The sequence below is a fragment of the Camarhynchus parvulus genome, chromosome 3 (genome assembly GCF_901933205.1).
Source record: "Camarhynchus parvulus chromosome 3, STF_HiC, whole genome shotgun sequence".
Classification (NCBI taxonomy): Eukaryota; Metazoa; Chordata; class Aves; order Passeriformes; family Thraupidae; genus Camarhynchus; species Camarhynchus parvulus.
The window spans coordinates 86,209,272-86,235,480 of record NC_044573.1 but is presented as its reverse complement, the minus strand read 5'-3'; the positions used below and the strand labels follow the sequence as shown (position 1 = coordinate 86,235,480).

Genomic DNA, 26,209 nt, shown 5'->3' with positions numbered 1-26,209 from the left:
AGCATTAAGGGAGGGTTGTGCTCCCGGAGAGGGGATAGGGCAGCTGAGGGAGTCCCTGAGATAGATCAGAGTGCCACAAATTGAGTTGGTGTGGGTGGAGCACGGGAAAGCAGCAAAGTGACACACAAGTCCCTGGAATACAGAACAACCATAAGCATACAGCAAGAAAAGGTGGCCAAGGGCTTTGGAGAACGTCCTGGAGTGAGTATATGCTACTCTGTAGAAGAACATAGGGCATGAAGAAGTAGTAACTACTGACTAAAGGTATCTTGCATTTACTGTGCTGCTCTCATGTGAAAAAGGGAAAACAAATATTTTAATTTACAAAATTCAAAATTGTCTTACGCAATGCACTTGCTTAATTTTAATATTATTATTACTGCTATTGTATCCTGACAGCTAAACAGATTCATATCTGCATCCATTTAGACCACTGCCTAGAAAGTATGCTTCTAGTGAATTGGATGAGAAACACTACCACTCAGATCAGTAACTGAAAAGCAGATGGTATGAGCAAGCCTATCTGGTATAATTGGAACAAAATACAAAAGATGATGTGGAAGAAGCAGGCAAGGACATCCGTGATTTATATAGTTGTCAGGGATTTACAAATTAGTAAACATATCACAAAATTATTACATTAAGCCTCATAAGAGTTGTATTAATTAAATCTCTATGTTTTTATTGTTTGATTAGCATTTCTTCCTATGGCAATGATTATTCTATGACTGAATGAATGACAAAACCAAAACACATAGTAATCAGCTAAATATTGGTTGTACAGGGTTAAATCCCACATCTCAGAATGCAGATTTCCTACTCTGGATGCATGATAAAAAAATAGAAGTGACATTTTCAGTCACCAAATTGAATAGTTTGCTGTTCAGAAGAGTTAACTTTTTTTATAAATCAAGTAGATTAAGCATATCAAGTAACAGCTGGATACCCATTCATTGGGCTTACATTCATCTATGGCTTACATTAAAACAACATTAACACAAAAGCGTTCTTTAAACACTGTGACAGTCTCTGCTCTCACAAGACATATGATTGCAATTTGTTAGCAATCAGTCAAATTTTACGGAATTTTAAACCAAATCACATCTTGAGTGAATTTTATCAACAAAAGTCCCAATAATGAACCATTTAAGCATATAATTCAATGAGAGTTTGAAAAACAAAGTGACTTCCAGAAACAACTACGAAAATATATTAGTTCAAGATGCCCACTAAGAAAAACAGGTGCAACAATGTTTCAGTCTGCTATCAGCTTTGTGCCTGTCGGACATTGCTGGGCTGCATCTGGGAGCAGACCAGCTGCAGAGCTAAGGGCAGGAAAAGGGGCTGTTTATAGCAGACAGGTGGGTGCAATTCACAAGACAAGGTGAGCAAGGAGAATCATGCAGTCCACTGTTGTCTACACGAAAGGAGGCATATCAGAGCACTGAGCAAGTTATACTGTGTATGTAAGAGGCCAAGAGGCAGCCTTACTTTGTCTGTCAGTCTTAAAAAAAAAAAAAGGTCCACAGAGAAGCAGTAAAGAACTTGCTATGGTAAGGAGAATAGAAGACTGGTTCTGTTTTCCTACACATCTTCAATTTCTTAATGGGAAAAGGGATGGCTCCAGGCAGACTGAACATTAATCATCTGGATTCTTTTGTTTAAATTGTATGCAGAGAGAAACTGTAAATAACAACGTGACCCTTAACATAGATTCCTGTCCATCTCTTCTTTATTGGTATATAAATCTTCCCTGAGCAGCTGAAAGGCCAGCTCATCTCTAGCACCACATTAAAGAAAGAACTCCACCACGTACACAGAGAATGACTAAGCTACACCAGCTGCCCACTAAAGTGAGGAAAGTCCACCCCAAGCTGTACCATACAGTGCATGAAAATTCCAGAGTCATAGACTAGCTATTTTTGTATGAAGCTGATGAGTTCAGGGCACACTTGATCAAAATGTCTTCATTTTAAAAGCAATATGGTTGCTTGTAAATGTCATGCTAAGTTTCAGAACTGCATGAATAATGCAATAAGGACACAGGTTATCATGTTCTTCTCACAGTAGTAACTATAGGTTAAAGGCCATTTAAGAGCATCTACATTTAAATTCTCAGATAACGTGGGCTAAAAGAAGTTTAGTCTTCCCTCAAATGACAGCTCAATGGTCTGTATCTTTTACCCCTGCAGATGCAAACATTTGCCTCAGTAAACAGGCTTTTAACAACTTTGGTTTTGTAAATTTAAGTGTCACTCCCTATATATTTGACTGAAAGATTTTAAACAATTAATTTCTGCAGCACTTATTTCTCTTCTCTACCGCAACACCTGATAATATGAGGCAAATGGCAACAACTGCCTGGTATCCAGGTCCAGGTTCTGTGCTCATTTCCAACAGCACCAAACTCCCAGAGAGCTAAACAGCAGCAAAAAATAAGCATACCTACGTGGTCTCATATTTATTATGCATTAACATTGATAGGTTAGGTATAGGCTTTCAATCTATACACAGCTCAGGAGGGAGAAGAAAGATGATTCCACAAAGACTTCTGGATTTATTTCACTTACTAACCACATGGAAAGCAGAACCCACATCAGTTCTTATCTTTAAAGAAAAGCATTATGCTTAAACCTCTCCTTACATTACAACTGTGCTAAAATGACACACTGCAGTGAGGCTGAACACCATTTACAGGTTTCCAAGGACATAATCAGAAGAGTTTCTAGGCACATCTTCCCAAGATTGTATTAAAAGAAAAATACACATTTTTCTAAAGGAGATTAATTCAACACATACTTCAAATTAAGACTCTTACCACAATGTAAACCTTATAAGAAGAACAAACTCCTGCTTTTTAAGGGGTGCAGAGGGAAGGCAGAAAGCCAGACTCAAGCAGAACCTGTCTTTTTAGCTAGCAAGAAAGCCATGGGTCTATGCAGGAAAACACCTTGCTGGTTTATTTCATCCAGACTAGCTAAAATGAACTTAACCAGCATTCTGCAGGGGGAAAAGTTGCTTAGGGGGATGACTACAAGCACGTTTCATACACCCTGCAAGCAGCCTTTGCTTATTCCATTACACCCCAAGTTTTACAGCTAGTAGAATCTTTACCACTGACATATGGAAAATAATAAGGCAACACAATCTCTTTACATCCAAGGACCCTCCCTGGTAATGAGGGTGCAGGTTGCCGCCACTGAACATGACCATCTTCTCCATGGACATCATTGATTAGATATTGTTTAGTTGTTGTAATGTATTTCTGGCCTAACTTATATGCTAACAATTGGAACTTTCTTTTCTTAATTATAACACAAAAAAATAATGCTAAATCTTTACTGAAGACAAAATGAGTTTGAGCGCTGTCTGATATACGGGCACTTTACTCCTTTAAGCCCCTCAGTAAGCACAAGGTCAATTTACTTTTTCAACAGAGACACATGCACAAACATAAACTCACCATCTCCAAATAAGAAAAAAAAAACTATTATGAATGTCAAAACAGCCCATGAACTCTTTTTACCCAAGTCTCAGGATATAAAAGTTTTGACAATATGGGGAGTCTAAGTCCTAATAACACAATTTAAAATAAAATGGAAGTTTAACTGTTCTATATCAAGGCTTGCTTAGTTGTTTTCTTTTAGCTTGGCCAAAAAGGAAGAAAAAAATCTAATGCACAGCAAGTAATGGAAGCAAGGCACAGTGATTCTAACCACTGAGCCACAAACCATACAGAGAGTCATGAGAAAAGTCACTTGGCAGTAACAGTCATTCTTCAAATAGAAAATTATCAAGAGTTTGTTTTGGGTTTTTTTCCCTCCTCCAGGCATAGCAGACAAAGTTATTCAATTCTAAGATGTCACTGCCATTAAAAATGATTGATCATTGTGATGACTAATTAACATTTGGTAGGAAAGGTTCTTGACTTTTAGAAGTCGAGTGTATCAGTCTCTGACAAGCCCACAGTAGTCAAAATGTTGTCTTTTGAAACAGAGGGTTTCTCCTTTGAAACAGAGGTTTCTCAAGGAAGGTACTATAGCTCATGTTCTAAGTCCAGACCACCCTTGTCCTCTACAGAGAGGACCATAAAGCTGCTGTCAATCGTAAAGAACCAGTCAAACTTTCCTCAGTTTAATTAGAGGTATCACTCTAATCACAGAAAGTAACTGTAAAAACACAGAAAGAAAACAAATCCATGATTACCATCTTAGTAGTTTGTGGATATCGGGCATGGCTCTTTTCTCCAACAAGCCTTTGCCATTAAAAAAGTCAAAGAAATGAGAAGGAAGGTATAAGCTTACTGGAGTCTCAGCTTTCATCTGGGCCCGCAACTTCTCTCTCATTTCTTTCTCATTGAATTTGGCACTTCTTTTTACATAGACTCCTCCATGCTATCAGAGAGAAAAAAAAAGGGAAAGCATTAAATATTTAAGTAGTTTAATGTAGAATAGCTGACAGAAGAACAAACAAGAGACAATGACAAGTCATCTTTATGACTCATGCTGCAAATTGCCTACAAGAGTTTCTCTTATCGCAAAAACATGTGAAACTAATTTTACATTTGCATATACTTCAGCTCACAAAATCCGTTTAAATAAAAATCAGATATAAAACCCCCCCAATGCATTAGACGCCTGAAGTGTCTTGTTTAAAAGTGCTAAGTAATTAATTGGAAGATGGCATTAGAAGTGACCCCAGGGTATTTATTCCTGGCAACGCTGACATGCAGCTTCATTTGTATATCAAGGGAAAATCACAGAACGGAACTTACTCACATGCAAGTACTTACAGGTCAATGCTTTCATTCTATGTGCCCTCTCTTAAATAGTAACTAATGCAAATGCTGGGAATGCAAGTATCATACTTCTACGTACAAAATTTATCAATAGCACAAAAGTAACCAGTGTAGTTTTTGAAAACCTCCATGCACTTTACTAGAGAACCAGACTTTTAATAAAGAAGTTATATACCAAGAGAATAATTAAATAAGTAAACCAAAATCTTCACAAAGCAAAGAATTCTGTAGAAGTATTTTTACTGAAAATTATTATAAAAAGTAAAACTATGTCCTGGAAGAGATTAATTTTATAAGTTGTTGCACACAATTTATCACAAAATTTCAGTAAAAGTACACACAAAGAGAAATTTGCCCTATCATTTCCCTCTTCCATCATGTTGTTTTATCTACAGAGAAAGAGTATGTAAACAAACATGCACCAACTATGAACTACTGATACAATGAAGTCTGGAAAAAGCACTATTAGCTTCCAAAGAACAGAATTTCAGGTTTAAGGTACATTGTTTTCATGTGTTTTCTGACTGACTCCATAACTTAGTAATACTCTTTTCTGTTTACCACGACAGTTGGTATTAGGATTTGTCAGACAACTTCTGTTCATTTATGGTTTTGCACGCTGTTAACAAAATGATGACAGCAAGATTAAAACTACTAAGAGCTGAGCCTCACTCAAATACCTGATCTCATGAAAAGATACAGCACATGGTAGAAACAGGGCTGGTGGCTGTGTGCAGAGCTGTGTCCCTGGCATGGACAGGAATAAAACTGGAGGGGTTAGGAGGAGGCTGGCAGAAGGGGGTGGAGAGATGGCTGCTTAGCTAGTGGTGTTTGATGTGACTTTTGAGTTGCTCTTCAAAGACTGCTGTGACAGGGAACAGAAAGCCAATGATGCATTAACTGCATACTAAATATTCCGTCTTAACTTTATCATCTGTGGTTCCCTCCCAAGGTGAAGTAGGCAGCTCTAACACTCAGCTCTGCTGCTGTGACTGGCAGGGGACCAAAACCATGAACAGAATTCCCCGGCTCACTGAGCTTGGCTGTGGCATGGTGTTGGGACCATCCCACAAGGAGTTTAACAGTTTCAGACAGAAAGCAGCATGAACAGAAGAACGTTTCTTCAGCTGTGTAGCAAACAGAGAGCCTCATGTTATCTCCATACTCCACATAGAAGACTGTTTTCAAAATCTGACACTATTAAAGGGAAATAGAAGCTGAAGCAGACTTAAGTCCAGCTGTATTCTGAGACCCAACACAACCACCCCTTCCAAAGGGGCAAACACAGTTTGGTATGAGAAAAAATTCATCCGTGTAATGGGTAGGTCATCATTCTCTGTGAGCTCAGCTAGGTCAAGCTTTGATAAATGAGTGAAACCTGGAATTGAGGCATTCCCCTAACATCAAATTACTAATCAGCTGCAGTAAACTGGAAAAATACTGAACCAACTTTTCCTTGTTTGATTTGTCAGCTTGGACAAATGAAGTTACTACTGGACTTTTTGGTCAGGGACACATACCATGACACCAAAGATAGATCTGGTGTTGCATGTCAGACATTTTAATGCTCAGAAATAGATTTGCACTTCTCAAGTAAATGAGCACAGAGTCACGTAACATAAGAACAGACAAAGTATCACAAGATCAGCGTTCCCTGCATTCACTCCAACTCCACCAGTATGGCAGGTCCCCATGGCTCAGGGGTACAAAGCTAAAGAGAGGCAGGATATGTGGCTAAAACTCAGGAACAACCGAAAGGGTACACAAGCTGATGTTGGATAACAGAAAAGATAAAGACATATTCTCCATCTTAGAAAGTCAAGCAAACTGTGGGGCATCAAAACTACTTTTCAGAATTACATCCCAGCCTCATCAGGGGTATAAGATAAATAGGAACAAATTGGACAGTGTAAGCAAATAGGAGTGATGGGATGCATTGGTAGCAAATGATAGGAGCAAAAAAATATTTCAGATCTACCCAAAAATAATAAAGACAGCTTTAGGAAAAGAAAACGGTTCTACTAATAAATCAGACTTGGAACATAATAGGTTAATTTAAGTGTTTCTTTTCTTTCCTTGCTATTAGATAGCTGCCTCAAAAAAGAATGCTAGTTATGTGATTGTATATAGCTCAAATTCCCCAACTTGTATTGCATTTCCTTTTCAGTAAGAGATCAAATATATGAACGCTCTTCAAAACAGATTTCTGGAAGTACTGTTTTTAAGGTTATAATTTTTTTCCGCTGTACTTTAAAAGCCCCTCTCTCAGTCAACAATGGATTGTGTTTACAAATATACTTCCTTTGTGCCTGAATTTTGCTCTCCTGGACATCCAGACCACGTTTATTTCCAAACAGGATGTTTACCTGAGGAAGGGAATATGAATTCCGTAAGCATGGCGTAATTATGTGGCTCTGGAAACTTTTAGTGGAGTGTAAGTGACATCACTGACAGAACATCAACAGGAAGGGCAGGAAGTGTTTTATGTTTTTGCACTGTTTGGTGTGATAAAAACAATAAAAATACCTATTAGCTTGCACTGCAGGCCTTCTGCATCCCGTCTCAGTCATTTAGCTGTATATGCATCACCACTGCCTGTCAATTGTGTCACTGATGTAAATATATATATAAATGTATATATAATCACCCCCCAATAAATCTTGCAGAAGTTTTATTTTTTGAGGAGTCCAAATTTGAATAGACTTTAGTTAATATATACATGTTTTGATTTAAAATGTAGGTAACATTCAGATTAATTTCCACAGGAACCTCCTTTTAACAGTCAATATACAGCTCAGGAAACTGAGCACCGGATATTCCACATAGCAAAAGTAATTTTCCAAAATCTTGAAAAAAATAATTTCCGGAAATCTAGTGATAGTGGATAGACTATATATCCTGTTTGTATTTTAATTAAAGCAGACTTAAATCACCACCACTGCAATGACTAAAGGCAAGGACAAAGAGCAAAATATTTCCGTGCAGCAGATCAGTCACTTTGGAGGACAAAAAAATGTAATGAAGCATTAAGGGCAAGCATTAGACAATTGAGAATTCCATTTTCTCCTTATGCATACCCTTAGTGAGGTATGACAGGGTCTGACAGTTTGTAGTTATTCAGGGGACAGGGACAGCAGACCTACCAATAAAAGAAATTGTGAAGAGTTTTCTCATTTTCTCTGCAGCATACACTTCTCTAAACATACCAGTTTTAGCAGAAACTATGGCAATCACCCATGCTCTAGCCTAGATCTGTAGCCTACTCACTAAAGTGTTCATTCAAAAGACAACGAAGATTTTCAACCATCAAGCTGAAGACATTGGATGTGCTGCAAAGATGAGGGAAAGAGTAAATCCTCCTATTTGGACATACACCTGTAGTTGCCTACTCTTCATACACTCCTTTACAAATTAATATATAGCTCCAATCATACCCAACACAATATTTTTCTCAATGTTCTCCACCTTCTTGCCCTCTTGGACAGGGCTGACAGTCAATTCAATCAAACTGTCTAATTCTATTAGAAATATTTTCCTAAACATGTGGGGGGTTTTGTTTTGTTTTGGTTGGGATTTTGGGTTTTTGTTTGTTTGTTTGTTTTGTTGTTTTGTTTTGGTTGGTTTGGTTTTTTTTCTTAATTTTTTTGCCTGAGCAATGGGGTGAGGGACAGAAAGCAGATTAATATTCAGCGAACACATGAAGAGACAATGCAAAAGACAAAGGAGAAAAGTCTTATTGAATAAGCACTTTGGAACCACTACCCAAAACTCTATCCATTTCTATTCTAATAACTTAGCACCCATCTAAACCCTGAGATAAATACCATGAAGCCATTTCTGCTCGCCTAGAAAAAGGACAGTACTTCCAAACCCATCCACCTCTACATTTTATTCTGTTTCACACAGAAATAGTTCTGCTTTCAGAAAAAGCAAGGTACAGACATGACAAATTCACGGAGGATTTTAGGGAAGTAAGCCATCTACACTGCTCTCCACCATTTTCAGACTGAATAGCATATCCACTCAGTATGTAGGTTGCTCAGTGACCATGACCCACTGTTTCTCAGTAATTGTATAAAATTGAGTCACATCAGGTTGAGCTCTCAGACTAGAAGGAACAAAAGGAATATCATGCAGAAAGAGAAGAAAGAAAAAGGTAGGAATACTGTTAGACTCGGGTTTTTGCTTAATTGAAGTCCAAAATAACCATCAACATTTTCATGGATGTGGGATCTGCCTTTCCTCCACACTACACTAAAATCCAATTTTTCTCTTTTATATTGTGGTAAAACCTAAACAACTGAAAAACAAAGATGTACATCAAACAGTAATGCCAATTTCCTTCCAATTTGTAGCATGTTACACAGCAAAATGAGTCTGTTTACACCTGCTAACCTTCTGAGAGCATGACTACAAACTGGAGTTTTAGATTGTAAAAAGAACAAAGTTTTACAATATTCTGAAATATTTAGAATATTCTGGAATACTCCTAATAGACTCCACAGTTTTAAATTCTATTGTAAGTATTCATTTAGAATAGTAAACTGAATTTTTAGTAACTGTTTCTCAATTTAGATACACATCTAACTACACTGAGTGAAGCCATTTGCTTTCATGTTCAAATAATTGAATGCCAGAACTTAGAACTACACCTTCACAGCATGCATGGAAAACAGGGAGAAAGTACATCTTGCATGTTTGACTCACAAACAGCAAGGAAAGAGTGAAGTGGCTCACCTGTGAAAAGTACCACCCGTAGAGTGGAAGCCATTTTAAGCCATCCTTCAGGACATAGCGGACGTGCCCGAGCGCGTTCTGCCTGATCGCCAGCATGTCCGCGATAATCCAATCAACTGCAACGACAAAAGCCCAAAGCAAACAGCTAAATTACCTCCTAATTGCCACTGATGAAACAAAAAGTACATGTTGTATGTATAAATGTCATTAAAGGTTTCTGAACTAGAAGTTCTTGCTTGTTAGGGCAAGCCTGGAAAGAGACACATTAAACAGACAAGTAGATTTTTAAAATCTATAAAAGTGTTAAGCAAAAGAAATACAAACCTGTACACTGATGATTTGATAAATATATTACATTTTCTTTATTTTTTGGCAAATCCCCGTAGATAATTACCTAAAAAAAATTAAAAAATATGCAGTATTACTTTATAATTTATTTTCATTGCATTAGGCAGTGATGAAATCCAATGTAGTACTAGGCTTTTTACTACGATAACTGTCAGCAAGCTAGCATCATTAACAGACAAACACCCTATCACTAAATCAGTACCTACCACACAGACAACTGTCTTATCAACAAAGCTATAAATATTAGCTAATAATGGCTTAAGAAACTTATTCTGTTCTTGTGCCATAGCCCCAGAACCGGATCCACGGAATGTGACCTTCAGCCACAAGCTCCCTACATTAATATAATTGAAGTTAATGAGGAATCACAGACATGTACAAAATAACCATTTAATTTATACATCTAATGAAAAAGACATGCTTTATCCAGACACCTGCTATCATTCAACCTAAAACGGTAAATTTTCCTGGATTAGATCAAGAACAAAATCTCAACCATTTGCCATTATTTTAACCATCAAGAGTGAAGAAAAAAACACGAGGTTAAGGGGTGCCTTTAAATTAGTCTATGGCTTCCAAATAGCAGGTTTTTTAAATATGTTTTTCCTCTGCTACATTAAAGACACACTTCAACCTTGTAGTGTCTCACCCCTGAAAGGTACTGGTCTACTAGAGAAATAATCTTCTGAGAGCATGACTACAAAACAAGATTCTGATGCTAGAATCTTGGTCACCCTTTTAAAATGGGTTCATTCAATTAATAATTTCTCATTTTATATTTGAAAATAACTTAAATTCTGAACTCAAGAACCAATTCAGCTATTCAATTACCTTTAATAAACATTTTCATTACTTAATGAAGCACAGTTTTTCTAACCAGTACATTCTAGGTAGGCTTTCACCATTGTTCTGCCAGTGGACATACTCCTTGTCTCTAGAAGTTGGCTGTATCAGACATACATGCTACTTTGAAATTATTCCATTCACCAAAAAAGCAAAGTGCTATGTGGAAGGTTTACCCACTTATTTTCATCACTTCCCTAGTCTGGGCAAAACTGGCATTTCATCAGGAAGAACTAACATCGATCTTTTAATTGGTATAATTTAGTATGCCAAGTCTCATATTGATCCTTACAGGAGGTGTCTACCAGTATCTCTGGAAACTGTCCATCTCTCAGGTAACCTGTGATACTGCATGGCTAATGTCTCATATTGTTAACTCTAGGCAAAAACCCCACAAAAACACTGTATGTTTCACATTCCTGCTGTTTCTTCTTTGAAAATACAACCACACTGTTGATCAAGTTTTGTTTTGAAGGCCAAAACCAGATATTGGTGAACTGAGATACTCAGTTAATATGTGAACAAGAGATCATTCAACATAGAGTAAAAGAGGATATAACTTGACTCATTTTTTTTCCAAAAAGGAATAAATTCTAACTGAACAATATCTGTAACAAGTCAGTTGACAAGTATATCCTGAACAGTATCTGAGAAATTTGAACAAGATTCTGCTATAGGAGTAGCCGTCTCATTGAAGTACCAGAATTTATAACCTTACTGCTGAGACTAGGTACCACTCACAGCTTAGAGCAAGGTAGCAGTCTAAGGGTTGACCTTATATTTCAGGTGCACAAATTCCTCTGAAATAAATCTTCCTACTCTTACTTATAGAGTTAAAACTTCATTTTACAAGTGTACGCTTTCCTAGCACTGTTATGCACAATGTCCATAAATTCTGTTTTCTTTAATTTCAAGTTAAGACTCCACTATGCAGTTTCTGGCAAAGAGAATTTTAGAGTAAGAGAGAAGGCCCAATAAAACAAATCATCGAACCAGAAGGTCTTGAATGTTATTTGAGCTTTTCTAAAATGTAGAGAAAAACTAAGAGGGAAAACAAAACTTGCCCTTGACCCCAAGAGCTGCTCCACACAAGAAACAGGGTTTGAAATACACAATTTATAACTTCAACTTGTAAATATTTCCACTTTAATGTACCAAGTCAAAATCTCAGTGCAATCAGTCCCACAATTTAAAGCATTCGCTTTGGACTATTGCAGGGGTAAAAACAAATATAAAGGATCATTCCCATTAAAAAATATATATGCTGGTGTCTGCCAAATATAACAGTTAATCTGTGTAATTTTTTATTTCAGTAAGATTGGATCTAGTTCACTTTTTAACCTCAGAGGAACACCCACTCACTGTTCCTGTAAACAACTTCTATGTACAACATTATGGCTTACCCTAAGGGTTAGATGTGTTTGCATGCAATGGACCAAAATCTTTTACTCATGATAAAACACACAGCCAAACTGTTGTACAGATGTAAAAAAAAAAAAAAACCTCTTATTTATATTAGTTCTTATTAAACACACGAAAACTGGATGTTTCATTTCAAAGCAAAGGTAAGAATAAGAAAATCTGAAAGCTCTATTTTGTTTGCTCAGATGGCTCAGCCTAAGAGGATGCACCAGCTTTATCTGCGGCATCATCCACTTCAGCACCGCCCATCTCACAGATCTCGAGGGAAGGCTTACACAGTTCATCAAAGGCCAGCAAGCAGCTATTCACCTTAGACACTTTCAGTTAAAGAACTGAGCTACAAACTTACAACTGTTACTACAAGTAGCTAAGAATGGCAATTCCAGCCTGCAGACCCAGGAGACACCTACTCTGCGGGCACCCACGCAGCTCTCCCTCTGAGACCAAAGCATTTTTGCTTTATCAGGCTTCTGAAAATATTCACCATACACAACAGAGGGGTAACAGTTAGGAGCTTGGAATCCTACAGAAATGTCCTTTTCCCTTTGAGATGGTGTCCAAGGAGTTAACCTGCCTCTGTATAAGCAGGAGAATAATCTACTCAGGACAAGACTCCAATTTCTGGCCATCTGATGTGTTTAGGTAAACCAGAGCACCTAACGTATATTATAGCTGCCAAAGGAAACAATACAGTACTCTTCTTCATGGCCTCCAGAAAGCCTCAGACTCCCTGCTGTTTTTCTTAGCTAACTTTGCAGAATTCCTTGCTGTAGAGGCTGTGCAGCCTCTAACTCTTTCTCATTTTGCTGGTGCAGATGTTTGGGGGCCACAGTGAATTACAGAATCACAGGATATTCTGAGTTGGAAGGGACCCACAAGGATCCTCGAGTCCGCCTCTTAAGTGAATGCCCATATGGGGATCAAACCCATAGCTTGGTGCCTCTAGTACTGTGCTCTAAGGCAGCACTTGAGTGACTCACCCGGGACAGCAGGGCAGAAACAGGAGTCCACATTGCCCACCTGTATTCAAGCCCCTTTGGATGTAACCTGAAGACATCATAGTGGCTTAAAGACGCCCAGCCCTCCTCAGAGGAGCAGTGCTGCTCCCAGGATGTGCAGAGCATCGGCAGGGCTGGTCTTGCCCCCTGCAGCCAGTGCCAGGGAAGCAACACAGGACAGGCAGGACATGCTTGGGAGGCAATTTGAATTTTAGTATAGTGTTTCACATATTTCATGCATGGCTCTCCAGACACTACAGTATACATACATTCTACCTATCTATCAGTTTAATGAACTGAAAAGTGCCCTGTCAGCCACACTGAAGCAAGTGAGGAACCTGTTCATTTAGAATAGAATCTGCTGTTAAAATAAAAGGCACAATGAAGCCAAGCAAAGAAAACAAGTCAATAGGGAGAGCAACACAGCAAGCCAAAGTAAGCAGAGATTTGAGGGAAAATGTTTAAAATGCAGATGTACAGTCTAACACTGCAAACATAACTTGTGTACACAACACTGAAATGTGTGCTTTTAGCCAGGTTTTGGTTGCTTAACAGTCCAGTTTGCAGTAATGGGTAATACAGTTAATGTTAATGTGGGCCTTTCACATCTGTTTACACAGCAGCACTGTCAAACTCAATACAGTGAGGTCTCAAATACAGGAACCTGGATGCTATTAGATCCCTTCTGTGGGAAGGCTGGTACTCAGCTTCCATGGATGCCACACACCAAGCTGTTCACAGGCTCAGCAGCCACAAGATACACCTGAGGGCATCCTGTCCAGGTGAAGCTTTGATGAATTAGCAGGAAATGACAGGTAGTTCTGCTGGGAGAATGTACTAATTCAGTGATAGGCTGATCTACGCATGCAAATGGGAGCTCTTGGGTGATCTGGTGACACCAGTTTCAGCTTCCCTACCAAACTGCTTTTTCCAGTGCAACATACTTAACTATGGCTGTACTAATTGTGGTAGCTCACGTAGCAATATGGAACAGTTCTGCATGGCAGCCACACCTGAATAACCCATAATATGCACACGTTTTCACTGAAACAAAGTGGACACTCCTAATTTAGAGTTAAGAATTTTATTTCTTGCTTATGAAATCTTTACATGCCAAAGAAAATTAAATAGATCATTTAATCACATCCTAGCAGAATCAGCTCAATAAACACTGCCATGGCAAAAATAATTGTAGGTAAAAGTAATCACACTATCAGAAGATCTGCTTGCAGGTCAACTGGTGATCACATCAAAGTCCTAGCAAAGAGATTAACTTAATATTGTAATTGGATGTGGCTCATAATGGGAGCAGTTAGAAGCTGATCTGCAAGCAGATCATCTGATAGTGCGACTTCTGCTTCAGCAGCATTAAGGCAATACAACTGGTTATTGCTGGTAAAAACTTGGGCCAACTCATCTGGCGTCTATCAGTCCACCAGCACACTCAGTCTTGGTTCCTCAGACTTCTTAACCCTCCTCCCTTCTCTATTCAAAGATACCAGATGGGAATTAAAGAATGATGTTCCCATCTTTGCTGCTACTTCAACAAAACTTACGTTCACTGGAGTACTTTGTGAAAGCAGAGCACTGTGTTCAGGAAAAACATCAGCTTCAAGCACAGGCAAGAGAAACTGGGAAGAGGGATAAAAGCAGGATAACAGGGAAAGAATATTCCTTCCCTCTTCTGCAGAATGAGTCAAGAGATCAACACTTAAAAAGGACCACACAGACTTCCTACTCAGCTGTACTATCGTCACAAAATGCACCTCTCTCCACCTCACTACTCCTTCATGATTAATAATGGGGATTGCATGGGGACTCTTTCGGCCAAGAGCATCTCTGTTAGCTGGGCACTATACAACATGTCTACTAAAATAATATCCTAAAACATATTTCTCGTCTGTTTGTTACAAACTCTGGATACAATTTTCTGGTGAAAGGGTGGAGCTTGCATGACAAACCATCAAAACAACTACCAGGTACCCAGTGCAAGCTCACCTCTGCAGCCCTGCTGCAGGCATCAAAAACCTGCCTCATGTCTTAAGTCCTTTGAGCTCCCAGAGAAAGCACCTCAGACCATAGAATCTAATTACCCTGTTTGACTAGAAGCAGGCTCAAGACAGGATACAGATAGGGAATCTGTACTTGGGGCTGACACATTTCTCAGGTTTTCAGATGTCTTACTATAAGAATTTTAAATGTTTATATTTCTTCACGGAAGACAAAGAAGCACTTTTATTCACATTTAACAGATACAGGTTTCACTGCCTACAGCATAAGGAATATGAATAGAACAGAAGAGGAAGGACTTTGATGTTATTAGTTGCATTTTCTCTAGATCTGAAAAAAAAGTTTATAAATTTTCTAAAAATACCTTTAGGACACATAGCTTTATGGTAATGATCATACTATTGCTACATGTCATAACCTCTTTAGGGGCTATCTGCTCAACACAGAATTGCACAAGTCTGAAGTCTGCTGCTCAGACAGCTCTAGCAAGCTCAGCAGCAAGCCATAAAATCACAAAGCAATCCATTTCATTGAAGCAGAGTTCATTCAAACATTCTGCAGCTATGTATTTTGCTGGGGTTCAGTGGGAAAAAACTTTACTAAGAGATTAATCTCTGAAGAATATTGAAAAGATTCCTATATGTAATGTAATTCAATTTTTTAAAAATACATTTGTGACTTGATTCAACCAGAGAGCACAGAACTTTAGAAAACACATTTATGGTCGTTTAATTTCCTTTTTGTAAGAAAACTATAGTAACAACCTATTTAGATGAAGTAGAACTAAATCATACCATCAGATGTTATATATGAAGCCTGTACATTCTTATTTTCGTACTAGTTTTTAGCCTTATGGTCTAAATTGACAAACTTCTATGAGTGTTTGGTTATACTTCATTCCATGTACTAGATACATGTATAAAAGTCACTTTGTTCTGATGCTGACTGTAAAGGCTTTACAGATTATGAGCTCAATTAAAGATAATTGTCCCCTGTACTCCACAGCTCTTAGATGAATCCTTAACAAAAATTTTAAAAAGCATCTGTATATCTTAAATGTTCCAGTCTTGATAACAGTTCCAGTCTTGATAGCCCCCAAGATTTGCCACGATTTTAAGATTCTGACATCTAAAGTCTCAAAAAATCCTATTTTCAGTGCCCAAATAATTTACAGTTCTTTCTCCAAATTACTTGCTTTTGGTTACAGTGCAGTTCAATGGCACAAATCCACCATTACAATCAGCAACCATCTCGGAAAAATCAAAATTAGAGTACCTAAATTTCATCATAAATCACCAGGAATGAAATTTTAAAAATAATAACTGCATATACTTCAGACATATCTGAAAGGTAATTATTTGCATGATGAGATTTCAACAGGAGCGTTTTTCTGAACATTTGGCATTCTGGTATTATATAAAACCTGAACATGTCTTCTAGTACAAGAGTGGCAGTAAGTATTGCACCTGTTTCAATAAGAGAAAGTCTCCTTTATAAGCCTTTTGCATCTCTGGAGACTTCTTCATGCACATTTCAGTAATTTCCTTAAAAGAAGGGCAAAAGCAACTCACACTAAATGTAGCCATTGTTTACTTTATTACCCTTCTGTAGTGGAAAATATGTAACATCCATTTAAACTCACTCTGGAAATACCCTTTGCCCACCACACAAGAGCAGGAAACCTTGTGGCAGTTTGCAGTGCTTCCTCCAGCCAGAGCTCTTTGTAACAGGAACTTGGCCTTAAAATGCCTTGGATTCCACGGAGGAGTTGTTTGCATCTCTATTTGTAATATTGTTACAAGTGTTTGTAGCAAGTAGAGACTGAAAGCTGCTAGGAAGCTCTCAGTGAGTTGACATGAATGAGGATGATTACGAAACCTCTCTAGTCTCTGCTTGTGATTGTGGAATAGGATTTCTGAAAGCTTCTCCACACATCATCAGTAGGTATTTAGAATTTCAGCACTCTGGACTTTCACAGTAAGGCAAAGAAATCACTACAGAGCATAAGAACATGTAGGGAGGTATCTGCAACAATACTGCCTCCAGAATTGAGCCCAGTAAACTGATCAGCCTCAAAAATCACCACATTAAAATCACTCTCATCTATCTGCTCACCAGCACAGCATGTGAATGAGCCAGTTCACCTGCAGCTGGCTCAGAACTATGCACTGTTTGCTAACTCAAAAAGAAACATGCATACCCCCAGACTCCCATGCAGCCCTATGAAATGGAATGAAGTAACTCTTCTAGTCAACCCATAAGTTCACCAGGTAAAATTATTTCAACTATCACAATACAGTTCAAAGCAATCCAAACTAATATTTTTTTATATCTAGTCATGAACTAAAATACAAAATTTTACCAAATCGTGTGTAGTTTATTTTACATTTAAAAAATCAAACTAGCATAAATGCTATTTCCTACTCCCACAGAAGATCTAGTTGTAAAGAGAAGATGACAAGTAGTATGTGACAGAAAAGAAATGAACAAAAGAAAATAATTTCCCTGGCTTTTTATACCAAATCCCTTCATAGGATTCAAACTGACAGAAGAAAGATTAAAGAGTATTTTTCCCCTGAGAAGATATGTTTCCTCATAACTGTAATGTCAAAATGCCTGACATCTGAGCCTACTTTATCTAACACAATTAAACTGAAAAAAATAATACCCCACCTGCAAGCCTACGGCAAAAAGTTTGAAATAAGTGCACACAAATGTTTAACTACGGACAGAATCTTCTGTTAGCAAGAACAGTGTCTGATGGTAGAGTACCAGGAGAAAAAACATCTAAATTAACAATCATCCTTACATAAAGTACCTGGACGTATTATGCAAGCAGAAGAAAAGGGCATGGAAGAGCACTGTAAAACTCCACAGCCCAGCATCTACCAGAACACAGTTAAACACAAAAACAGTATTGTGTATAACACTAATGCTGGCTAAAAATATAGCAAGAAATACAACTTTTATTTTCAAATGTCACAAATTATGCTACGTCAGCACAAATTGTAATGAAAAATACACATACCAAAAATCTTAAGATATTAAAATAAAGTATATTTAAATAGAAAATTTTAAAACCAAACCATAAGATTGCAAAACTTACTGGTCAAATACTTGTAATCAGAATTTGTAAGAGCATTCAAACTTGCCCTTTGACTCCTTAGCTTTTCCTACCTGACACATACTTTCTAATATTTTCATAAGTACATGCAGCTAACTTTAAAATGTAAACACACATTTTTAAAATTGTGGACTGAGACAGATAAGGTTGATATAAAATTCAGATTCAGTTGTGACTTGCCATTTATGAAACACATGCTAGCAAATCTCCACACAAAGCCACTGGTTTATGAACCCAAACAGCAGTTTTGGTTCAGGTAGCTGATACTTGATTTCTAAAAATGCTAACTAGACCTCAGTTTTTATTTATTTTATTTTTCATATATCAAGTAGTAAGTGGAGGATGATCAGGACCAGCATTGAATGCAGAACCTCTCCATACTAAATTCCTTCCAGATTGCCCCAAAGCCAGATCTGCAATAGACTGGAACTCTAGATGGTATATTATTGAACAAGAGTCTTGAAGGACACCACTTTCACCTTCAGATCTATAGTCAAAGGCACAGAATAAAATGGAAGAAATATGCAAATATTTGGTTTGCAATATCTAAAACAGAAAGAGCACAAAGTTAACACACCTAATCTATTTTTGCTACCTCATACCACAGTTGAACGTAAGAGTCTAAAATTAGGCATGCATCTCAATTTGAATGCTGCATCCCTCAGGCTTAGCAGGTATCACTTAATTTCTGTTCTAATAACACAGAGAACTTAGCTGTGTACTACAAAAGACATATATGCCTGGAGACAGCTGTACACTGAAATCTCTAATGAAATGAAGCAGGGTAAACCTTCTTAATGGAGCCAGAAAAATTTCATCCCAGCAGAAAAATTTCACTGGGCTTCTTTCAAAAGTTTATCACACAAATGTGATACACTTCCCTAGCTTCTCCTAGTTTCTTTTCAGTCTTTGCATTGGACAAGTCCCCACATTTCTATCCCTTCCCCAAGACCTTTACTTCATTATTTCTACCATTGCAATTAAGTTACAAGCATGATTATTTTAACCTCTCAATACACCTCACAAGAGCTAACACTGTTTCACAAAGCAGCAATGTAAGCAGGTACTAACAGGTTACTGCCACAAGCTACATGAATGAGGAAAGTTCGAGCCCTCAGAGGCTGCTCAGCTCCAACCTGAGCTTAGAGGTTTGCCTTGATGGCAGCTCTGCACATTCCTGCTCAGCTCCCACACCATTCCAGAATCCTCCCACCCCTGAGCTGCCACACAGGCAGGAGAGCTCAGGAAACTCAAGAGCAGGTTCATATACCCAGGCTGATGCCAAAATGCAACTGCCAGCGCTTTCCTTCCAAACACAACTGAAGAATGGTGAAATGTTCTGTTTCCTTTGGACTTTCTGGTTATGCCATTTGCCTGGGAAATGGGTCCTCATCTAAAGAGAAGCCAAACCCTGTCACTCACATCTACCAACAGGAAGCAGTCAGAAACCAAATCTTCACCCTGCCATGATGAAGCCTGGTTATGATGCTTCCCCCAGTGCAGAGAGGGAAGAACCATGTTCCTAAGAGACGACAAACCACCCCACCAACAGCAACCAAAGCACCTCCTTGTATGCTGCAACTTGGCTGTCAAACTTGCACTGCCCCTTGCCTTCCCACTTCCACCTTGGGCCCTCAAGAATTACCTGTTGGACAGCTGAACAGCTTCAAGAGGAAAAGCAAGAAGTAAGTAAAGATTCTCTTGCCTGGGAAGGTTGCTGACCTGGGAACAGAGATAGGCACAGACACTCACTTGCACTGCAAATTGGTCAACAGCTCTAAGACTAAGCATGCATCCAAATCTCAGACACCAAGCTCTCCTCACACATTTCCTAGGAAGCCAAGGTATGAAAAAGATCCCAGGTTCTACACCACTGGAAAGTATTGTCAAGAGTTCTGCAGTACATTTGCTCCATAGAGTTTCAATTTGCTCTAAACCTAAGTAGTTTTCAACCCTACTGAGACATAGCAAGTCCAAGCTTCAATATCAATCCAGCAAGCACTTCACACTGTTGAACAAGCATCTCTTGTATTTTATAAAATAACTGTTTAGCTCTAGTAAACAACACCAAGGTATTATCTGATTCTTACAGCCCTTCCAGAGTCCTGTAAAGACAACAAAACCCAGAATTTCATAATGTCTTTAATAAAAACACCGCTTCCAAAAAAAATATTCATCAGGAAGTGGGGGTAGGGAACACAGCAGACACAAGTGCTGAACAAAATCCTTGAGCATTAATTCAGTTATGGATTTCATTCAATTGTCAAAACCTTTCAGATGAAAATCATCCTTTAGGAAGCAGGCTGAGTGATGATTTCTTTATTATTTCTTCACCAGCATTCAGTACAAAATATCAAACACAATTACAACAAAAAAAGTTGAAGAACATTTAGTCCTCATCTGATCTGAAACATGTGCACAAACACAATAGGCATTAATTTCATAACCCTGACAGCAACTGGGATAAGATGCTCAGGGTCAGAGAGATGAGAGCATTCATCATATTGAATTACCAGTCCTTTCAGCCCTTCAACTGTTCTAATCACACACATATTTGCAGCCATCTTCGTTTTCACATTCTACGGCAAGATTCAACTGTTTATAGCCTGTTTGAAATGGAAGAGACCAGACTTCCCTGACACAGTAAAGACAAAAGTAGTAACAAAACCACAGTTCATCAGCTACTTGATGATTCAGAAACCTGGGGCCAAACCAACTATTGGCATCTGCAGATTGAAGTCCTTCAAAGTGCATGAATTGTACCTGCTTGCACCAGGGACTGCTCTAGCGCATCACTGATAAAATTAACATCCTTTGCTTTCTGAGACTCTCTTTACATAGAATTCTTTGAACTTTATACAATATTCCTCCTAGAAAACAGTAGGGCACCTGCATCTTACGGCAGGATAGGCGAGAAGCAACACAGGGCCAAAGCAGGGACGTGCTCTCTGTGCTACTTTCCAATACCACTTCTACACATTTCATTACTCTTGAGTATATAATCCTAGAGATTACTGAGCACTGTCACAATGCTACAGATTAATTAATTTAATATATTCACAGCTGCTTAATAGAATTCATGGATGCCCACTAAACTGTAATTGCACCGACAAATTTACACAGCGTTATAGGATTTCACTTTATAGTCACACTGGCTTTGTAAAGTTTACCTCACAGCACTGGGATGTTGTTGTTGCTTTCTGTACTCTCAGTACTGGTTCTTCAGTCTTCTACTGCCAACTCTTGCATGACAGTCAGCAAAAAGGACTATTTTTGGCAATTTGTTAATGAATTCTAATATTATTGGAAAACCTAAATTGATGCCAAGGAAGCTTGAGTTCTCTCAGGCTTTGTAAAACAAAATTGTTTCAATGGAAAAAAAAAAGAGTCTGACCAAAATTTAAAAAGAGAAAGTATTTACAACTAAATACTTTTTTACTTACCAAGTAAAAAACTTTTACAGTTACTTCATGAGCCACTCTCTAGGATCTAAAATATCCAGAGCTCACAGCAATTATAGCTCTGGAATTATTTTATATCTCAAGTCAAATACTTAAGAGACAGAGAAAGACTAGTATTTCAAGATTTTCTATCATGCAGATCAGGTTATCACCTTACTTAGTTACATTTCAAAACAGAGGAGTTTGCTATAAAGATAAAAAGCCTTCCTAGCATGAACTATAGTTTTTGTTTTTAAAGAATTGGCTAAGAACATCCAAGTCAAGAACAAAGAAAAGAAGAAAAATACACTTGTGCATGCAGCTGTTAGGGGGAGACAGATTTAGATGCTTAATGGACTAACAGCAAATGATAGAGAGAAGCATCACCTCTTGACAAATAAATAAACAGAAAACAAATATCACAATAGACTAGTATTTGAATCAAAAATATAGTCATCCATGTTTATGACTGTAACCAACTCTAACCTATTAATATCCACTCACATTACTGTGAATTTTGGAAAATTATTTTAAGATCAGACACTTCAAATATCCACAACTGGTTTAGCATGTTCTTGTATTAAAAAACCACAAATACCTTAAGTGTAAAACCAAAGAATGCTAAAAAGTACATAACATTAAAGGCATTTTAAATACAGTAAGACAGCAACAGTGTTAACAAAAAGTCACTTAAGCAAGTGTAGAATCCTAATGACTTGAGTGAAACTACAAGTTCCAGTATTCTGATGGATGAGGTTGCCCCCTATTTATTCAGTTACAAAAATAAACATCCCAACACTCTTCAATCAATTGAACAAATTAATAGATTTGAAAGAGATGCATAATTCCTCCCTCCCATGGCTCTTATGGTGCCTTAGTGCTGGTAGAGCCCTACAGCTGTCTTTATGAAGCTACTATTTTTGCTGGTTTATTGGAATTAAGTTTAATGATGCTACACTTCTGCATCTAATTTCATGCCTGAAGACAGCCCATCCACAGTAGGTCTCAGGTTACCACACCAATCTCACACACTCAGGCACATGGTTAACTTTCCACTGTGAGTTTCAAGTTAAAACACGTGCAGCGTTCACTAGAGTAGGTCTAAAAGGACACCCTTAATACCCTGTTTCTCTCCCTTAAACAAGTGGGGACTATCTTCCAGTCAAATTTCACATGGATTTCAAAGGTTATAGCTCTTACCTCTCTACACATTTTTTGTACTTTCCAAGTCTTTATTTACCTTCCAGTCATGTATACTATTTAATTTATCCTATGACATGTGCCTCCTCCTCCACAATTTCTTATCATTATTTATTGTTTACTGTGACAAAACATCTCTATTTCAATATTCTCCTAATTGCTCTCCTGTTAGTGGCCTATAATTGATCATCACCATCATCTGTTTGTATGAAGTTTATCACTGCAATAAAACAGAGGCCAACAGATGATGGCTGCCTTGCTGTTTCTTTTGGTTAGCAGTTTCCTTTCTTTAATATCACAGGCATTTTTTGGATAATAGTTCTTTTTAAAAATTCTAAGTGTTTGGTACTGTCCGCACAGCAGTTGTAGACAGCTTGAGTAGCTTTTCCATTACAATTTGCACACTGATTTTTGGCTCTCATTCTTAGAATAGGTCAAGTTAAACTTCTATACTACTACTTTCACCACTTAATGACCAAAGTGTGTTACTACACATTAAAGTATCTGCACTAGAGACACTAAATAAAAGAGAAGGCAGCTAAAACTGTAAGAAGTACCTGTGAACTACTGCTCCTTCTTCCTTTTTGGGGTTTTTTTTTGGTTTTTTTTTTTTTTAGTATATCAAACACAACACAAGTTAGCTTATTTGGACAAGAGGTAAGGCAAAGCTGCATAAATTACAAGCTGAATCATAAACTACCACCAAAAGAAGATCTTGCTTAGTTTTGTATCTGTTCTATTTACTCTGATGTCGAACTGCAACTCTTGTATCTTTAGCTGGCTTAGTGGGTTTCCCAAGAGTCAGTATGAAAGCAAGGCCTACAAGGCACTCAAGAGAGGAAACTATGGGAGATCCAGCCTGATTCTGAAAGAAATGCTTCATTACAGAGTGGAAAAAGGCCTCAGCCATGAATATGAGAAGTCCTTATTTGTACGAGCTCTGTCGTTTGTCAATATATATTGCTATTCCTTGCTCTCAAGCCCCTAAAGCTGCACTATCCTCAAACAGCCTTCTGTATATTAAAAAAATTTTGAAGGTCATGTTTAGACACAGGAAGCACCTGTCATTTATTATTTTTTTACATGTAGAATTAAAAGTCTCCTTGCCTACTTTCCAAATTACAGACAAATACAAACCTCGCAAACACTGAGCACTTTGTGAGGTATTATCATCTGAATGCAAATACCCCTCTGATCATACAAGAGAGGCCTCCAATTTCAACTTATTAACCTGAAACCGAGATCCTGAATAATCACAATTCATGACTGATTCAAAATTTAAGGGCCAAAAAGTGACATGAGGTAGACTGCACGAAAACTAAAAATCTGTAGTAATGGAGAGATTAAGTAATCTATTTATTAAAAACTCGTACGTGTATTATGTACAATTATAGCTGATGATAGCTTTCTCATCTGCTGCCAATTTAATGCTACAGATGTGCAGCACAGGCCACAGGGGTTCAAAGTGTGCAAAGGCGGCTGCCATTCAAGTGCTGATAGAGCACGACCGGTGTCGCATCTCTTCCGTTTCCCGACCTGCAAAACGAACACAACACCAACACTCCGTGAAAAGCATCACCAGAGGAGCAGCGGCGGCTGCGGAACGAGGCGGATCCTCTGCGGTGCCGGGCCCAGGCCACGGCCGCACCTGCCCGCGGGCCCCACGGCGGCCGGCCCGGGGGACGAGCCCAGAGCCGGCACCACCGCCGGAGCCCCACTGCCCTGCCCGGCCCGGCCCAGCCGGCTCACCTGCACGCCCGTGTAGTTCTCGAAGAAGAAGAGAACCATGCTCTGGTAGATGGTGTACAGCCGGTCATCCACCTCGCGGTAGAAGCGGGCGGGCAGCACGGCGGAGAGCAAGCGCCAGGCGCCCCAGGCCAGCATGTAGGTGGGCGCCGTGCCCATCATGACGGCGGCGGGCAGCACGTAGCGCATGGAGTAGGTGTGCAGCACCAGCGACAGCAGCATCTTCCCGCTGCCCCCGGCCTCACCGGGACACCCACATGGGCGGCGCGCTCACACACAGCCCCGCAGCCCCGCCGCCCGCATCGCCCGCCGCGCCGGGCACACCCGCCAGGCGGCCGCGAAGCAGCAGCAGCGGCGGCGACCGCGGCCGGGAGGGACGGGAAGAGAGCGCGGTGTGAGACGGCACCGGCTCACGGCTCCCTCAGTGCCGCTGCCGCCACCATCTTGCCGGGCGGAGGCGGAGCCGCGCCGCAGGAAGGCGGCCCCGGCCCCGGCGCTTCCGGGCGGGCGGGAGGGGCCGCGCTGGCGCCGAGCCGGGCCCGGGCCCGGCCCCACGAGCAGCCCCCGGCCTGGCGCACCGGCTCTGGGGCATCGGCTCTGTCCGCGTCCCCCGCCCCGTCCCGGGCGCATCCTCATTGCTCCCCAGCCAGAACCGGCAGCAGTGGGGGCAGGGCTGCTCGGCTCCGTGCAAAACGAGACACACGTGTTTATAACTGATGGGCTTAGTTTGTATTAATTATATCTTAGCATAGGTTAGAAGAAAATTTAGTCCTTTCCCCTGGCCGTCCCCCGCCCCCTCCCTACCCCGCACTTTCGGCCTGCGAGTCCAAAGTGGAGCAGTAAAGTGCCGCTCTCCCTTTGCCAGCTGCAGGCGCAGCGATGCTCGGGGTTTAGCAGGCATTGCACGTGCCCCGCGCTAGCAGGCAGCTGCCTGCCTCGCCTCTCTCCTCTCACCCTCGGTCTCTGCCCCCCAATACCCTGTTGGCAGCAGGAGCCAGAGGCACCACCTGCTTTTGAAGAAAACGCAAGAGGTCTTGCAGGAAACAGTCTAATAACCTTCCCAGAAGAAATTGCTTATTGAGCTCTAGGCTGTAGTGAAGTGTTTATTCCTTGTCTCTAAAAAATAAGTTCTATCCTGAAGCTTATGGAGATCTCACTGTTTTGAAAGAAGTGGGTGAGCAAGACGTTCTGCAAAGGTCTGCTTCCTTTGCCAGGTTTTAACTGGGACAAGCTTTGTCCTTTGCTGTTGTTTATGTCCTGCTGGTTGGTTTTTAGTGTGCATTGAAAATGGCATCCTTCAGTTCATTAGTCTTAGGTATAAAAAGACATGTCTTTACCAATTTTAAAATGTTTCATTTTTATTCCTTTGTATGTTTTTCACCATATTACAAAGATGGCCTGTATTTTCCATAATACAAAGATGGTGTATTTTACATTACAAGTTTTCCTTTTGTGTTACTGTTTGAATTTTATTTTTTCCTTCCACTTTATGCTTTTTCAGCACTCTTAATCTTTTACCATCCCATACCACACACACATGTCC

At 39.4% G+C, this 26,209-nt stretch overlaps 1 protein-coding gene across 1 annotated transcript in view; it reads right to left on the bottom strand.

Annotated features, from left to right (window-relative positions):
* AGPAT5 (1-acylglycerol-3-phosphate O-acyltransferase 5) overlaps positions 1-25,133 on the bottom strand; it is a 54,773-nt gene extending 29,640 nt beyond the window's left edge. Inside the window, exons 1-4 of the mRNA XM_030944693.1 lie at positions 24,670-25,133; positions 9,860-9,929; positions 9,536-9,651; positions 4,305-4,394 (exon numbers count right to left, since the gene is read on the bottom strand). Of these exons, the coding sequence (XP_030800553.1) occupies positions 4,305-4,394; positions 9,536-9,651; positions 9,860-9,929; positions 24,670-24,888 (495 nt within the window). The 5' untranslated portion in view covers positions 24,889-25,133. The remainder of the gene's footprint in view (positions 1-4,304; positions 4,395-9,535; positions 9,652-9,859; positions 9,930-24,669) is intronic.
* Between the last annotated feature and the right edge of the window lie 1,076 nt (positions 25,134-26,209).